The following is an 18,705-nucleotide window of genomic DNA, read 5'->3' as shown; positions in this document are numbered from 1 at the left end:
TAACATTTTAATATTGGTTACAGTTACTACTGCCAGATTCTAGGAGCAAAATTCGTCCTTCATGGTAGAAGTTTAGAGAGAAGAACTTTCTGTTTTCAAGCTTTTACTGTTAACATGTTTTGAAAACAGATAGGCTGCAGATGGTGAAGAGTTAGGAGAAGTGATACACTGCATGCAACTTTGCAAGCGATGGTCTTCGGCGTATCGTATGTGTCCAACTCCTTCTGAGAAGGAAGAAAACTTGCTTCCAAGTGAAGAGAACATTTAAGAAATACATATATTTACATGCCTACAATAGTTTGGTTGTACATACTTTGACTTTCAAGTTATTAAAATGTATAAAGGATAAAAGTCTCCATGTAGTTAATTTACTACTTTGGGGGAAAAGTCCTAATTTGCACCATCACAACTATACCCAGGATTTAATGTGAAATTACATTTTATTAACAAATTTATTATAGCAGTTTACTTCAGCTTTTGAATTCTATATTATTTATATTATCTTTGGCCGCTGAGGTAGACATAAATTATAGTAAGCATCCTTGTTCCAAAAGTCTGCACCTTTCCATCCACACCAGCCCTGGAGAAGACAAAGGAAATGTTTACAACATTATAAGACGACAGGGTGGAAATTCTAAAATGAAGCTCTATCAGTAACATTACAAAATTCCAGAATTTAAAAACTTTCATTTTTACACTACTAGTCTTTGTAATAACTGAATCCAGATACCAGACGTCATTCATTATAAGATGAAATTTCACAGTTCAGGTGACCAGTAACCTGTAATGAATGCCCTGATTAGCTGATGGACTATGCTATCTTAGTGGTACCCAAGGTTGCAAATAGCCTTCAGTGCATCTTAGGTTTGAGGGAATGTGGTAGTGAGAAAGCTGAGGTTGGTCTATGAGTTGCAGGCTATTTTTTCATTTTCCTCATACTATAAACAATTCTTTCTATTATTCATCTCTAGCACAGAAGTTTGACGATGACTTTCCAGCATAATCTTTTTATAAATACAGAAGTTTATCACATTTCTGATTTATTTTCTTCAAATCGAGTGGTCTATATAATGCTATATAAAACTCAAATAAGTCCCCATGGAGTGACGAGTGCAGTGTGAGTCTTAGCTGACTAGGAAACCGCTGGGCACTGTGGCAGGGCTGAGGGGCAAAGTGACTCAGAACAACATGGACTAGCTCTCTTCTAACATGGAGGAGGGCTGGCTCACTGTAGATGCTCTTTCCTTTCCTTTTTGATTGTAAAGATAATACACGTATTGAAAGACCAAAGTAAAAATGTCTTATCAGCCCTTTGTCCAGGTAAATGCCATAAAGTTTAACTGTTGAATTCTGTTCCTACACATTAGAAACCTTTTACATTCCGGGCTGGGGATATGGCCTAGTGGCAAAGAGTGCTTGTCTCCTATACATGAGGTCCTGGGTTCAATTCCCTGGCACCATAATATACAGAAAATGGCCAGAAGTGGTGCTGTAGTTCAAGTGGCAGAGTGGTAGCCTTGAGCAAAAAGAAGCCAGGGACAGTGCTCAGACCCTGAGTCCAAGCCCCAGGACTGGCAAAAAAAAAAAAAAAAAAAAAAAAGAAACCTATTACATTTTAATCAAAATATTCATAAATCTGGGCTCTTAAAACTGTCTTCCTAGAGGCTGGGAATATGGCCTAGTGGGCAAGAGTGCTTGCCTTGTATACATGAAGCCCTGGGTTTGATTCCTCAGCACCATATATATAGAAAAAGCCAGAAGTGGCTCTGTGGCTCAAGTGGCAGAGTGCTAGCCTTGAGCAAACAGAAGCCAGGGACAGTGCTCAAGCCCTGAGTCCAAGCCCGAGGACTGGCATGCCATTCTTCCCCCTCCCCCCCAGCCAAAAAGAACAACCCCCACAACTGTCTTACTAGAACAAGGTTCGTGAAAATGGTTACATTATCTCATCTTTTTTTTTTTTTGTCAGTTGTGAGGCTTGAACTCTAGGTATAGGCATTGTCCCCTGAGGTCTTGCTCAAGGCTAGCATTCTAGCACTTAGAGCCCAGTGCCACTTTTGGTTTTCTTGTAGTTCATGGAGAGACGAGTCTCATGCACTTTTCTTCCCTGGGCTGGCTTTGAACTGTGATCCTCAGATCTCAGCCTCCTGAGTAGCTAAGATTACAGGCATGATCCACCAGTGCCTGACTCTGGCTTAGCCTTTTTATTGTACCTTCCAGATCCACAGCACTTTGGAGGCTGTGTTTTGGCTTCATAGTTTCCTTCTCTCCCTTTCCTTTCCCCTCCTCCTGTGTCCCCTCCCTTCCTTTCCTTCCTGTGATACAGAACCCAGGGCATTATACATGCTAGGCAATCATGCTTTGGCTTTGTGTGTTCATTTATTTATTTGACAGTCCTAGGGCTTGCATTCAGGGTCTGAGTGCTGTCCCTGAGCTCTTTTGCTCAAAGTTAGCACTTTTGAGCCACAGTTCCACTTCCAGCTTTTTGTGGCTAATTGGAGATAAGAATCTCGACTTTGCCTATCCAGGCTGGTTTTGAACTGTCATGTCATCCTTAGATCTCAGTTTCCTGAGTAGCTAGGAATACAGGTGTGATCCATTGGTACCTAGTTGTTTAGTTACCTTTTTTTTTTTTTAATAAAGTTTATTCTATTCTATTGGAAGTTGCAAACTTCAATACATTTGTCTATGCAAAGTTATGAAGAATATTCCAAAGGAATATTTCATGGACTTTGTGCTTCATCATCAAGCTTAATAACTCAAAAGCTTGGTTTATGTGTTTTTCTTGTCCTCCCTATTTGAGACTCTTGGCCTTAGACTACCTAGAGTATGATCTGCCCTTTTTGGCCAGGGGGCTACCCTTCACTTTGAGGTCCTTCACTTTGAGGTTCTTTACTTTTGTGTCAAATTTGTGTTCAATGGATACCTACCTTTTCCAAAATGACCTGCAGATCTTCAGCACCAGTGTAATGGGGGTCTAGAATCAGAAATTTTATCTGCCCTGTAATCTCATTCCATGTAACACCTAGTATGGTGTGAGCCAACACTCCTCCTCCTGAGAAGAAACAGGAGACACAAGAATAATAAATGAGTCCCAACTGCCTATTCAATTCCAGTTTTAAACCTGATCATTTGGCCTGTTAACTGACTTGAAACAGCAGTAATGTCAACTACCCTATACTGTAAAGACAACCTTAGCAAATACACTATGAAAAGAATAAATCTACTTATGGGAAGTGATTATAAGACCACTAGACAAGACATCTCCGTGCCTTGGATTTTTGGTGTAAGTAAGCCAAAACTCAACTCAGTGCAATCCACACTCTAAACAAGGCAAGAATTGCCTTATAAACTTAACCAATCAGAAACTGCCAGCTAACTTCTAAAAACTTTTCACAGGAATGTTCCAAACAAAGATACTGTTCCACTTTAATGAAATAATTTCTTGCTTCTATTTCCATTTTTGCCTGCAACTATCTTTCATTTTCCTTGGAAGAATCCTTGAATAGTTTATGGACTTGAAATGCTGTTTGCATAAATAATACTTTGATGTACCTCAATGGAATATTAATGTATTTTATCTTTTAAACATCTTTAACATCACCATTGCTTTGTGAACATTAATACAAGTGTCATTAGAGTGAAAAAAGCAAATGATTGCTTAGTACAATTTTGAAAATAATTTTGTTCTCCACTCCGCCCAAAGAACCCAGGGTCCCCAAAAGAGCTCACCGATCATTACTGGAGTGCCTTCACTCTGGAAGTGACTGGCCAGTTCCCGTCCTTGAGAAGCCATTTCGGAACCTTGGCTAGAAAGAGACCATCTTCCATCAGTTAAACTACTGCCCACACAAAGATCAAGTAAAGACTTCGGGGAGCCAATGTTTCTTTCCCCCTTTTTTTTCTTTATGGTTTGTTATTGAAGAAAAGTGTTTAAACTCTTAGTGACTTTAAACTGAATTGACTTTTTTTTTTTTAAGCTGGTCCTGAGGCTTGAATTCAGTGCCTGGGTGCTGTCCCTGAGCTTTTTCCCCTCAATCAAGGCTAGCACTCTACTACTTGTGCCATAGCTCCACTTATGGCTTTTTGGTAGTTTACTGGAGATAAGAGTCTTCCTGGACATTCTTGCCCCAGGATGGCTTTGAACTGCAGTTCACAAATTTCAGCCTGCTGGGTAGCTAGGGTGTCAGGCATGAGCCATTCGTGGGTGGCTTGAATTATTTTAAAGCAGTCTAAACTCCTAAATATTTAAGACCATTAACAGTTAGAAAAGAAGAGAAAAAGACCTTGATTTTTTGTTTATGGAACTAGACGAAAGTTCTGGATTTTAAACATGTTACTCAAGCTGGTCAACCTTGATGTCAGGAAGACTTAATTATCAGCAAAATGAGTTTTAAGCCTCAGCTTCTTGGACAAACATTCTACCAACTTGAGCTATCTTGAGTTATGCACCCAGATCAAGATTTGGGATTTTGTCATCTTGTTATGGGACTTCAGTTCATACTCTTGTTTTTTTGGGTTTTTTTTTGGCCAGTTCTGGGGCTTGGACTCAGGGCCTGAGCACTGTCCCTGGCTTCTTTTTGCTCAAGGCTAGCACTCTGCCACTTGAGCCACAGCGCCACTTCTGGCCATTTTCTGTATATGTGGTGCTGGGGAATCGAACCCAGGGCCTCATGTATATGAGGCAGGCACTCCTGCCACTAGGCCATATCCCCAGCCCCATACTCTTATTATCTTTAAGTTAACTAATAAGCTGGGCGCTGATAGCTTACACCTGTAATCCTAAGCTATTCAGGAAGCCAAGATCTGAGTCTCTTGGTTTAAAGCTAGCCCCAGAAGCAAGGTTCTTGAGACTCTTATCTCTAATGAATAACTAAAACAAAACAGTGGAGCTGTGGCTCCACTGGTAGAGCAGTAGTCTTGAGCAAAAAAAAAAAACAACTCAGGGACAGCATACAGGCCTTGAGTTCAAGCCCTAGGACCAATACAAACAAAACAAATAAATTATGCCTAATAATACCTGCCCTATTTACATAATAGAGGATATTCTAGGACAATATACATGCTTGTGAAGCCAATATGAAAATGGCAAAATGTTTTCAAGTACAAGGCACTATTATTTTAGAAAGTATTTTGATAGAGTATTTAGTTTTTTGTTTTTTTTTTGAGACGACAAAGATGAACCAGAGAAGGGTGGTACAAATAGTCTTTGATCACAGTAAAAGTTATACTCTAATAATGCCAGCATAAGTTGAAAATACTATCAGTTAAAAATGCATTTAGTACATCTAACTACTGAGCCACTATAGCTTAGCAACACAGCCCAATGTATTTCCCTCTATGATTGGGTGGCTTACTTAGAGCCAAGTCTGCTGCCTCCCTCAGCATCATAAAGCCTTGTACCACATACCACAGGCCAGGAAAGGATCAAATTCAAAATTCTAAGTGTGTGCACTACTGAACCTGGATTATAAACAAACCATTATGAAGTTAATATAGTAAATTGAACTATCTTAAGCTGTTTTTTTCTTTCTTTTTTTGAGTGCTAGGTTGTACTAAATCTTAGCTCTTGGCTTAGCAGGTAACAATGCAAATAAAGTTTTAATGTATCCAAATGTCCTTTTCTGCTTAGCCTTCTGTTGTTATTTGGCCTTGATTTCCACAACAACTCCAAATTGCTATTGTGAAAGCAGACATATTAAAGTCTTTGGCTAATAAGAAGACTGTCACTGGGCTGGGAATATGGCCTAGTGGCAAGAGTGCTTGCCTCCCATACATGAAGCCCTAGGTTCGATTCCTCAGCACCACATATATAGAAAATGGCCAGAAGTGGCGCTGTGGCTCAAGTGGCTCAAGTGGTAGAGTGCTAGCCTTGAGCAAAAAGAGGCCAGGGACAGTGCTCAGGCCCTGAGTCCAAGCCCCAGGACTGGCAAAAAAAACACACAAAAAAACGTTACTAAAGTTATCAATAGGAAATGTATTTTAATGTATAAGCTCATCCAGTAAGGAGTAAGTAGTGGCAAAAGCTGTGTAATTATGCCTCTAATTCTAGATACTTAGGAGGCTGAGATCTAAAGCATGGAAGTTCAAAGTCAGCCTAGGTAGAAAAGCATGCTACATACCATCTCAAACAATGGCAATAACAAAAATCCCAAACTCCAAAGAACCCCACAAAAACACAACAGCAAAAAATAAGGCTAGAGGTGGCATGGTTCAAATGTTCCAGCGGAGCAAGCAAGGTGAGCAAGACTGAGAGACCCTGTGTTCAAGCCCTTGTATTGGCAGAGAAAGAGAAAGAAGAAAAAGAGACAGAGACAGAGATAGAGAAGAAAAGGAGAAAAGGTGTGGCCAGAAAAAGCAATACTAACTTATGTTTTCTCATACTTAAATATTAGAATTGTGGAAAAGATAAAACATTAAATGGGGACTGGGTATGTGGCTTAGAGCTTGCCTTGCATGCATGAAGCCCTGGGTTTGATTCCTCAGTACCACATAATGGAAAGAGCCGGAAGTGGTGCTGTGGTTCTAGGCTTGAGCAAAAAGAAGCCAGGAATAGTGCTGCTTTTATTTTTTCTGACCATACTCACCCCACTCTTTCTGGGGCTTGGGTGTTGTTCACTTAGCTTTTTTTGCTCAAGGCTAGCATTCTGCCACTTGAAATACAGCTCCACCTCCAATTTGTTGCTGGTTAATTAGAGACTCTTGTCTCACAGAATTTCCTGCTTTGAACCATGATCCTCAGATCTCAGTCTTCTGAGTTGCTAGGATTATAGGCATGAACCAGCTGACATGTTAAAGACTTAAACACAGCAAAATTAAGACTATCTAGCTACAACTTGGCTGGAAGTGACTGTATTTCTAAGTTTTCCTTATGTGGTCTAAAATGGGGCCAAGATAATTCAAGTACATATCACAGTTTATTCATAAAAATCTTCTTGGCAAATAATATATAAAAAATAAATTTAGAATTAAAATGAAATTTATAAAGCAATGGGATAATAAAGAGGAAGAAAAGGAGTGAAAATAAATAAGGGGAATAAGATACCATTTCTATTAGTTTAATAAAATAACAGCCTGCCACTTTGAGAAGATTTATTCACAAAGTTTCCTTACCTGACAAACAGTATTTTTGAAGTTACACCAATCAGTTGGTTCAGTACCAGCTGTACCTCAATGGATCCAATCCATTGCCGTGATCCCACAAATGTTGCTGGTTTGTCACCGGCATCAACTAGAGCCTTTATGTATTAAAAATATTTTTTAAAATTCCATATGTAAGACAACTAATAAAAATTCCTTTAGGGTATTTTTCCTTATTACAACTATAAGAATATTTTTCCTAAAATAGAAATACATCTCAACCAGTAGGCAATGATTATTAATGGTCTAGTAAGAGCTAATGTGATATACAATTGATTGTAATTTCATATGGCGTGTTCAATACCTGCTGAATCTCTCTGTGTGTTGGAATGGGCCTCTCTGTGTATCCCTGATGTTTGAACCAAGAGCAGATTGTCTGCAGCGACCGATAGGCACAGCCCCAGCCATTGTCGTCCAGCCGATCTTGCATATAATGATGGTAACCATATACGCCCTGGACCACATAAATCTATATAAAAGAAGAAATATGGTCAAGCACTAACTCAGAGTATAATACCTGCATAGATGCCTGAGTCCTGTGTTCTGTTCTGAAAGCTGACTACCTTAGATTCTTATAAAAATCCATTCACATAAAAATGGTTTAATTTTATATCTTTGGGTTTGTACTAAAGGTCCGTAGTCCTTATCAGCAGATTTAGAAAGGCCTGACTTCCCACTTCCTTTCTAACTTAATCTCCTACACTTTTCCTCGTCTCTTAATTTACTTTACTTTCAAATATACCATGGACAATCTGGCATCAAAGCCTTACAGTTCTTTTGGTTTAAACATATTTTTCCCAAATAATTATGCAACTTCCGTTCACAAAGGTATCTCTTCGAATGGTGGAACTCTTTTCCTGATCAACCAAATAAACAAATTCATTCATATATGTAATACTATATACATCTATAAATATACACATATATTTACATCGATATACAACATTTACTTATTCAAAGCACTTATGACTAGTTCACATATAACCTATTATTATTATTTCTTTAAATATCTGCTTATCCACACTAATATGTGAGCTACTGAAAACATGCAATATTGTATTCATTCTGGGCCTAAGCTTTTTCAGAGGGCTGGGCACACAGTTGACTGTAAATGTTGTTGAATAAAGGATGACTTAATCAGCAAAGCAAGGAATGAAGGAATGTATAAAGTCCATGTATAAACTTATGTTTATAAGGAATGTATAAACTTATGGGTATATTGATTAGTTAGGAGCTATTAAGAACTGAAAATATATGATACAATGTTCACCCTGAAGGAGTTCTATATATTGTTTGATAGAGAAAACATGTACGTCACAATCTGCTAGAAAACTATCAAGAATTTTCCTGTTGGTTGGGAAGTAAGTTTTGTACTTTGACTAAACTCAACCCACTAGTAGAGTTAGCTCTAATGAGCATATGTCCCTTGTAACCAGCTACACAGTATACAGAAAGATTGTTTAGAGTTGTCCTAGAGTATAGTTTGGGTACATCCATCCTTAGTTAGCATGATTTCTCAGGCTTAATGAAAAAAGTGAGTCATTGAATTAGAGAATAAAATCTTAGAGAAATATGGTATACCCTAAACTTCTTAGATCATTGTTAATTACTGTTACCGTAAACAACGACTGAGATACAGAATAAATTGTTTTTTAGAGATGTTATAGAATGAAATTCTCCAACAATGATAACAAAAATGAATACTTCTAATGATCAGTTGACTCATAAACAATTGGTTAACTTACCATACCATCCATGTTAGGCGGATTAAGGTAAGTATGTGGATTTCTAATGTAACCATCTTTGTATGGTTCATCTGGGAAATGATAAGCATTAGACCTTTTGAAATAAGGTCTGTCAGGAGGAAGACTGAAGAGATCATGTAACTCCTAAATGAAATGAAAATCAATAGACCAATAGTTAATTATTTAGATTCCTAATTAATGAATAAATTCAAACAAAACAAGTTATCAAGCAGAAAAACGAAGGATATTGAGTATAAGTTTTTAAACACATGATTTAATTCATCAGTCAAGAAGGTAAGTTGTGGGGCTGGGGATATGGCCTAGTGGCAAGAGTGCCTGCCTCGGATACACGAGGCCCTAGGTTCGATTCCCCAGCACCACATATACAGAAAACGGCCAGAAGCGGCGCTGTGGCTCAAGTGGCAGAGTGCTAGCCTTGAGTGGGAAGAAGCCAGGGACAGCGCTCAGGCCCTGAGTCCAAGGCCCAGGACTGGCCAAAAAAAAAAAAAAAGAAGGTAAGTTGTTGGGGGTTCATCTTGGCCTTAAGGGGGGGAAGGGCGAGGAGAGTGCTCCCAAGACGACGCCCTTCCCCCAGCCCTGGGGCAGTGTGGAAGTGAGCCACACTTATCTCCTTCTGGGTCCAGAACCAGAAGGGGTAGCTTTGAAACCATCCCCCACCTTGCGCCAGCGAGCACACAGGGCGGTACTATGGGAAGTGACGTTAGCCCATGAGGGAGGTCCTTGGGAGCTGCTCTTGGATGGACAAGCTCGCCAGCCTATCGCCAGCTCATGCTCAATCCTTGTCATCACTACAATATTACTGTGAGCCCCTCCCGAATAAACCAGATTGCTCTCTGAAGCGTCTCTGAGATCCGCGTACGCCTGGCTTTCTTCACGGGTAAGGAGGGAGGTAAAGCGATCTCGTACGGCCGCGTGCACCTGAGGTCTTTCCTGAGCCCCCCACTCCACTCTGGCCTTACTTGCGGGTGGGGTGACCAGGAGAGAGGGTGAGAAAGGGAGCGATTGGAGTAGAGCAGAGCCTGAACCCCCGCGCCAGGGGAAGCGACCCGAGCCCGGCAGTATTAATTAGAACCTCATAAAAAATTTATTTTTGTTTATGTGCATAAATTTTTTTTTTATTGCTGTTGTTTTTGTTTTTGGTTTTTTTTTGCCAGTCCTGGGGCATGGACTCAGGGCCTGAGCACCGTCCCTGGCTTCTTTTTGCTCAAGGCTAGCACTCTACCACTTGAGCCACAGCGCCACTTCGGCTTTGCCTATATATGTGATGCTGTGATCGAACCCAGGACTTCATGTATACAAGGCAAGCACTTTACCACTAGGCCATATTCCCAGCCCCTTATGTTCATAAATATATGTAAGCTGAAAGGGAACACACAAAAAATAACTTGTTAGGGTAAGAGAACTGGGATATTTTATTCATTATAGCATACTCTTGTTAAATGAGAAATGATAATGAATATTTTTCTCATTTTAATATTAGAATTGTGGAAGAAATAAAATATATTAATTGGTCAGTTGAAGGTCAACATTTAATTTTCTCCTTTCAAGACTTTTTGAAGATTTCAGCTCATACAAAAAATTAGATGGGGGCTGGGGATATGGCCTAGTGGCAAGAGTGCCTGCCTCGGATACACGAGGCCCTAGGTTCGATTCCCCAGCACCACATATACAGAAAAACGGCCAGAAGCGGCGCTGTGGCTCAAGTGGCAGAGTGCTAGCCTTGAGCGGGAAGAAGCCAGGGACAGTGATCAGGCCCTGAGTCCAAGGCCCAGGACTGGCAAAAAAAAAAAAAAAAAAAATTAGATGATCTCTATATAACATCAATGGAAGTTAACAGGCTTACGCCTGCAATTCTAACAACTCAGGAGGCTGAGTTCTGAGGATCTCAGTTCAAAGCCAGCAGGAAAGTCTGTGAGACTCTTTATCTCCAATAAAAGGCAAAAGCCACAAGTGGAACTGTGGCTTAAGTGGTAAAGCAGCAACCTTCAGAGATAAAGCTAAGGGACAATGCTCAGGCCCTTAGTTCAAGCCCAGGTTCTGGTATATACACAGACATACACACATGCAAATGGTATTTTCTCATCTACATAAAAGTGTGTAATAGTTTAAAAAGCTTAGTGCAATATACTGGTTGTTTGAATAGATCAGCTTATGTGGTGTTGCCTCTGAGAATCAACTCATCAGAGATTCAGAGCGTTATAGTATCAAACCTCTTATTTGGGACAGAGGTAGGCAAGATCCTATATGGTATAATTTGATGAGTATCAGGCCTCAGATCAAAAGAACATATCCTAAAACAAAACAAAACAGTCTTTTTGCCAATAAATTTCATTTCCTTAGATGCTGGACATGTTTCCTCCAGAATTCCTTTTGTAACAATCAAATAATCCTATTTATGGCAAATTACCAAAAGGGCTAACAATTATCATATATTCCTTTCTTAATCTCTTCTTCGCAAATCACAAATAAATCACAATATAATTTCTATTTACTGAAAACATGAAATTACTTACAAAATAAATGATAGTCATTCTTATATTTCTAAGCATAAATGAACTGGTTTTACCTTTCTATAGGCCTGCAGCTGACCATCTGGAATTCCTGATGGATATGAGATTGTTACAAGACCTTTTTCCCCTGGTAATAAAAAGTGCAGTGGTTCAGGGATCACAATAGACGTTCCTTTCATATATTTCAAAATGCATTTTTCCATATCAGTTAGCTGATTATGAATTGCATCCACTAGAAGTTTACGAACTCTGTGGGGGCAATATTAACACACATTTACATGTCACAGAGGCTATGTAATGAACTGCACAGTTAGTATATCTCTAATATGGTGGAAGACAAAACAATCAAACTACGTTTGACTGGACCATGTAAATAAGTCTAAATTATGCATATTTGATAAAGGGAAACGCAGGTTTCTGAATGTCCTACTACTTCCTCCAATAAACATTTCCTAGCTAGATGACTCTGGTTGATATCAAATATGGAGCAAATCAGAGAAAAAACCACCACCAGCTAGGGTATGTTTAAGTAGCATTGCAAAAATGGGTTCTGATGACTTTGGGGCTAGATCCTTATGTTAATATGATGGTAACACTATAAAGATACTTACTCTCCCCATGTTTCTTCTGGAGTGACAAAAACAACTGCATCTACTGGCAAGGTCATATTAACATAGTGGTGTCCTCTGCTTTCCCTTTCGATAATGGGTGTTACAGCTGCCAGAGAGGTTGACATTTCCAGCATAAGATCTATATTTACTATTTGTTGCTATACAGATAAACAGTAACAATCAGCTTGAGGACATGAAACAAAAGATAAGAATAAAAAGCATTTTTAAAGGACAATCAACTTATGTTAAATTGTTTAAAAGCAATTTCAACCCAGAGCTTTCAGCATGCTAGGGAAGTGCCTTACCACCATTGAGCTCCAGTCCCTAAAAGAAATTGCTCTCTGCTTGAAAACAGTCTATGGAAAAATGGAAAGTGACTAGGATGTAAAGATGAAACCAGACCAGCCATGTGTAGATTAATGTGTAAGTTCACTGGGGTTCATTATGCTCTCTCCACTTTTGTATAGATTAAAAATCTTTTAAAAATCAAATGATTACCATAAAATAACCACTAACTTACAGTTTAACCAAATGAATACCCAGAAGTTGGAACATGTGTTTTTGGTGAGGGGGGAAATTAAAGCAGGGGCAGACAAATGAGAGAAGAAGAGTGGGAGAATGTACTTATTAATACTAAATGTGTATGTGTACAAATGTAATGAGAAAAATTGAGGAAATGAGTAGAGTTGGGAGAGATGAGGGAGAATGATGGAAGAGGTGACACTGATCGAGATGCCTTGTACTCACAAACTGACATGTTGAACTGTACAACTTTTGTTGTAGAACTACTTAAGGATAATATAAAGAAATCAAATGAATACCATAAAATAACCACACCAATACAACTTTATCTATATAATTATATGTCCCTGGTTTAAATGCATAAAGAACCATAAGAAAATGCTGAGCTCTACTTAATAGGTGTATGGTGCAGAAAAAGACATAACAACTCCTATGATAATCTAATTACAAAGAGGCAACAAAACAAACCAAAACTAGGGAACATACTACAAAATAACTGCCTCATCTTACTTAAAACATGAAGCTTGCTAATGTCCAAATTACTTCTGTCCACAATCTTTTGTGTACTCTACACTTAGAAATTTAACAGTTCATTTCAGTGGTATCTTACACATGACCAAAACTGATCTCAGCCTCCCATTTTTCCAGCGTTATGTAAGCAAAAAACGAATTATGCAACATCTAGAAGTTTTAAAGTACAACCCACTGCATGTCCCAATTATCCCTTGCATTCAGTTTCTTCTCATTATTTCCCTAACTAGTGAGTCAGTTAGGCCTCTCCAACCATATTCACCATTTCTCACGTAATAGCCTAGGAAAACACTGTAGCAATACTAACTCTGTACGACTTCCTTCCTAGAAGAAATGAACCCATTTTTATCACAAGCATCTGGCAAAGTTTGTGGCACAGGGAAGATACATGGTAATAGTGGAACAAATATCAGGAGAACCAAAGGCAATGTGATGAAAAAGAAATCCTTAACATTTGTTATCTTACATAGCATAATGTGTCACTATATCACATTTAAGAATGAGTCCTTTACCTGCAGAACTATTTATCACAGCACTGTTTACAATAGCCAAACTGTGGAATCAGCTTACATTCCCAACAGCTGATAAACAGGTAAAGGCAATGTGGTACACAGCCATTAAAGAAGAAAGAAACATCATTTTTAGAAAAATGGATGAAACTGGAGATAATAATGTTGAGTAAGATAAGGCAAACTTAATAAGCCAAGTAGTACATGCTCTTTCTCATACGTGGAATCTAGACCTAAAATGAGGTGATGATAATAATAATAATTGGACATGAGTATAAAAGGAGTACTTTCTGTAGGAAGTGGAGTCAGCAAGAAGGAGGCAGGGGAAAGGAGAGGGTCCTGGGGCAGAGGATGAAAACAAAAGCACATTATACCCACATTCACCCCCCCCCCCCACATCACACACAAATGTATATGCAAATAGCATACTGAAACCACCAAATACTGATTGAAAAAGGGAGGAAGTGGGAGGCAGTTTGAGGGAACATAATAGAAGGGGTAAACTTGTTCAAAATACACTGAACAAATCTATAGAATTAGCATAATGAAGCTTCCTTGAACTATTAATGTACACTAAAAAAAGAATGGGCATTTCAGATTTACTTAAAAATAATTGGTAAATGTACTCAAGTCTGTTTTATTTTTGTAGGAGCCAAGAAAACATTCAAAGGCCTTTCTTCTAAGATAAAAGTTTAGATATATAAAACAGATATATAATCATTTTGGATTTCAATAGGATGATCTGTGTAAATAAAAGGATTAGATGAAATTATGTCTAAGATCTCACTCAGTTCCAAATGGAAGGATTTGCCATTTTTACCAATAGAGAAGGCAGGTGAATTGCTTACCGTGTCTGGTAGCTTTTTGTCTTTCTTTCTTATGAATTTTCGTTTCATATCTTCTTCCTGCTCAAATCTAAATTTTTAATAGACATTTACAACTATGAAATGATGTTTGGAAATCATTTCTAGAATTTTTTGAGCATACTCACTGAATAAAGCGCATTATGTTCTTACAAGCAGAGCTATCCATCAGCTCTCCTGGGACGGTGTTTACATCACTGTTAGGCCATACATACACTGAACTGTGGCAAATTCTAAACACCAGGGCGTCTGACGAAAGCTTCGCTGACAGCTCGCTCAGTGCATGCTTGAGTACCTTTCTGATAAAAATTTCTAAATTAAAAGGATAAAAACAGACATTAAAAAATTTCAACATGAACAAATCCAAACACACACAAAAGGAGAATAGAGTAAAGGTGACTTTCAAACACCCATTTGCATTTTCAACAGTTAGAACAACTCTTTGCTTGTCTTTAAAAAAAAAATGAAGACAAAATTTATAGACTATACAATCCATTCTTTTCAACTATACTATTCAATGGCTTTTAGTATGTCCACAAGGTTTTACAATCATCACTGTATAATTCCAGAACATTTTCAAAGGAATACTGCTCTATCAATAGTCACTCCTCACTCCCCCTTCACTTTGGCACTCCTATTCTTACAGAGCCTCTGTAGCTATAGTACACAGATCATACTTTTCCTGAATGATTTCATTTGTTGTACGGGTGTGAGGGCTCATCCTTCAGAGATGTCAAGTTCTCTAGCTTCTACTCTGACCACTCATCACTAAGTTTTGGACTCAAGATTGCTTGCTGCTTGCTTGCTTGCTGGGAACTTTCAGTTCCACTGGCATCTCAAAAGAAACAAACCCCAAACACAGCTCATCACATTGTTCCTCCTATAGTCTCAGTTTGTGGACACAGCCCAAGTTAGGAGCCGAAGACATTCTGGTATTTGTTTTACACAAATCCTGTTGGATTTCTTGTATTATCTCAATCTAATACAGTATTTAAAAGGGGCTCTGGAAACATAGGGATATTATGTGCAGCCTGCAAGTCTGTAATGTACAAGTCTAGATGTATCAATTACATTACATTTATTTTATATTTATTATGACAATTTATTTGAGAAGGTTGTAAACTTTCCTAAGGTAGGGGACATTTTTTTCTGATTTGCACAGAGGTATCCCCTTGGGCTGGTAAAGGTAAACTTAAATTTCATTTAATCTACTTTCCAAATACATAATCTTATGGCTGATAAGAATATCACTCATTTCATTGGCAAATTAAATTTCATTTAATCTACTAAATTTGAGTTTTATTTAATTGACTTTCCAAGCATATAATCTTATGAGTGTTAGGAATGTTACTCATTTCATTTGTAAAATGGAAAGGTGGTTAGTATATTTCATCATTGGTTCTATAATACAGGAGCAGAATTTCTTGGAAGATTTACCGTCAGCAGTTGCCAGCTGAAAAGCCAGATCAAGTCCTCCTCTTACTCTGAAGAGTATATCAGTAGTTTCTGAAATCACCTACAACAGATAAACCCAAAACTCCCTTGTAAAGCAAAATAAATACATCATAATATAAATTAGAATCTTTAGGATAGGCATTAAACTTGAATCTTCAAATTATTTAATGAGTTAACTCCTCATTTTACACAGAAATATAGGACAACCCCACCCCTAAAGTCTATTCCAACCTTTACTCCACACTTGAAATCATCTGAGGTAAAATTCTGAAATCTGGGCTGTACCACAGATTTTTATTGATGAATTGGTATAAGGTGGGTTCATGCACAGGGCACTAGTGATTTTAATGTGAAGAAAATGTTGGGAACTACTGCCTTAATCCAATATTTCTAAATTATAGCCTAGATAGGTTTAGCAAAAATAGAATATATCAATGGTAAAGAACTAATTCAAGAATATGACTAGAATATTGAACTTAACATGATGACACCTAGTGGTCAAGATAATGAGAGAAAACTAATCACAGCAAGCCTATTAGAACTCATCTTACAAGGTGGAAATGGTGATTTTGCATTTAGAAAGTTAGTCTAAGAAAATTTACAACCCAAAGATTATGATTATGGTATAAGCATGTTAACTTGTCAACCAGAAAGTGGTTACATAATTCTGAATCCATAGAAAAGGTAATTTTAGAGAAAAACTAAATAGCAGAGGCCAATGCCTGTCACTTACAGAGAAAAAAAGTAATTGCAAAATAAAAATGACCAACAATTCTTAACTTGGGTCAACATGCTGAGTACCAGCATGGATGATATATGATAAATGACCTGTTTCATCCTGGGGGAGGGGGGAGGAAGGAAAGAGAAAATAGAGGAAGGCTCTTGTGTGGGGAGAGATTTCTTTTCAGAAAAACTTTCAAAGATTTTTATCAGAATGTCAACAGATGTCACAAACAGGCTGACGTACTACTATGAAATAATTATATATTTACTAAATAACTAGACATTGGACATATATTAACTTTGATCCTCAGAACATTATAAAGTAAGTACCATTATAGTTTTTCTCATCTCACAAACTCCTTCTCACATTTCTTTGAGTTCTTTGGTATATTTTTTCCCTACAAATTGTAATGTGCTCTAATTCTACTTCTGGGAATTTATTGTTGGGAAAACAATTGAAAAGTTTAGGACAAATTCAGCTTCAATGTCACCCAGTCATCTTACTGTTGTTTATCACAGCAAATAAAAAGAATTGGAGCCACTGAGATAGCTATTAGTAAGAATTCAGTTAAGCCAAGTATGATGGCCCACACCTGTAATCCCTATTATGTGGAGGGAGGAGGATCGTGGTCAGAGGCTGGTCCATCAAAATCTCAAGAATTTATCTGAAATATCAAAGTAAAAATGAGCTGGGAGCATGGCTCAAGAGGTAGTGGAAGTCTCTGAATTCAAACCCCAGTACCACAAAAAGTCAGTTAAATAAAGAGCCATAATAACATACAAAATTGTCTGTGCCCATTTTTAGGAGGGTGGGGTGAGTTGTGGGACTTGAACTCGGGGCCTGGGTGCTGGCCCTGAGCTCTTTTGCTCAAGGCTAGCGCTCTACTACTTTTAAGCCACTGCTCCACTTCCTGTTTCCTGATTATTAATTGAAGACAACAGTCTCCCAGACTTTCCTACGGGCTGGCTCTGAACCACAATCCTTAGATCTCAGCCTCCTGACTAGCTAGGAAAACAGGTGTGAGCCACCAGCGCGGTGTCTGTGCCCATTTAAATAATCATTTTGAAAATAATAAACTGAAGATAAGTTTTAAAAAAGACAAGCAAAAGCATATTTTAACTGTACTACTCTAAGATTTCGTATAATTTAATTGCTCATCTATTTCTCTGGGGAAAACTGGGAAAAGAAGGACGGGGTAACATTGATCAAATGTATTTTTAAACTGACAAGATGAATAGAAACCCCTTTCCCTTTGCACAATTACTTCAGGATGATTTTGTCTTAATATTTCCAAAGGAAGGAGGGGGACCGGAGGTGGGGAAGCCCATTCCAGACAGGGACAGAGTGGTGAGGGCCTGCTTAAAGCCATTGAGAAGAATACCTGGTCGTTAGATCTGATGGTGGCAAAGACAAGAAGGACAACAGACATTTAGAAGTAGAATTCAAAGGACATGATGATGAGAGGATCTTTGGAAGCTAAGAAAAGGGAGGTGTCAAGAGTGACTTCCAGGTTTGCAGCAGGCAGGCCCAGCAGGAATGGGCTGCGCTGCCATCTGCAGTGATGGGCATTCCTGGAGGAAGAGCAGGTGCAGGGCGAGGGAAGGTGGAGGTGACGAGTCCCTTCTGAACTTGATGACCGAAACACACACGAACTATCCAAGTGGAGGCACAGTCAGCGCTAATGTGGCTCCGGGGCTCAGGAGAAAGGTCCAAACAGGAGATAGAAAGCTGGTGGAAAGCGTAGGTGAAAAGCATCCTTGAGCAACACCAGCATCTGGGCTGAGGAGCTACGAGCAGCGCCTGTCACAGCGAGGCGAGCCGGGGAGGCATTTGTGGGTTGGGGGGCAGCAGCTTCCTCGCAGCTGCAATTGCAGCGGGAGGCCGAAAAGAGGGCTGCCCAGACCACACAGTTCGCGGCTGCCATTGCAAACCTGGGCAAGACCGTCTCCTTTCAAAGGCCTGAATCCGTGACTAGTCCGAAGGAAAGACAAGGGTCGTGGACCAGCCAAAGCACTTACCATAGCTGCGACGTGGCTGTGCCAGGAGCGCGGAAACGACTGTCTACAGGGTCAGGGAA

General features: G+C 38.9%; 1 protein-coding gene across 1 annotated transcript; it reads right to left on the bottom strand.

Moving 5' to 3' along the window:
* Positions 1-92: 92 nt before the first annotated feature.
* Positions 93-18,693, bottom strand: Ufsp2 (UFM1 specific peptidase 2). Its single transcript, XM_048330442.1, has 12 exons — positions 18,647-18,693; positions 15,887-15,965; positions 14,578-14,761; positions 14,435-14,501; positions 12,025-12,182; positions 11,470-11,662; positions 8,883-9,026; positions 7,442-7,606; positions 7,111-7,235; positions 3,730-3,806; positions 2,928-3,052; positions 93-580 (listed from the first exon to the last, which is right to left on the bottom strand). Exons 1-12 carry the CDS (start codon positions 18,647-18,649, stop codon positions 494-496), a joined length of 1,407 nt encoding a protein of 468 aa, XP_048186399.1. The 5' UTR covers positions 18,650-18,693; the 3' UTR covers positions 93-493.
* Positions 18,694-18,705: the final 12 nt, after the last annotated feature.

Source organism: Perognathus longimembris, chromosome 21, assembly GCF_023159225.1.
Source record: "Perognathus longimembris pacificus isolate PPM17 chromosome 21, ASM2315922v1, whole genome shotgun sequence".
Lineage (NCBI taxonomy): Eukaryota > Metazoa > Chordata > Mammalia > Rodentia > Heteromyidae > Perognathus > Perognathus longimembris.
This window is presented reverse-complemented; position numbering and strand designations above follow the sequence as displayed.

Excerpts from the sequence above, each read along its gene's own strand:
- Ufsp2 (XM_048330442.1), bottom strand. Across the intron at positions 12,183-14,434 it reads ACAAAAAGCTACCAGACACG|CAACAAATAGTAAATATAGA; the intron begins GTAAGCAATTCA and ends TTATCTGTATAG. Across the intron at positions 3,053-3,729 it reads AGGCACTCCAGTAATGATCG|GAGGAGGAGTGTTGGCTCAC; the intron begins GTGAGCTCTTTT and ends GTTTCTTCTCAG.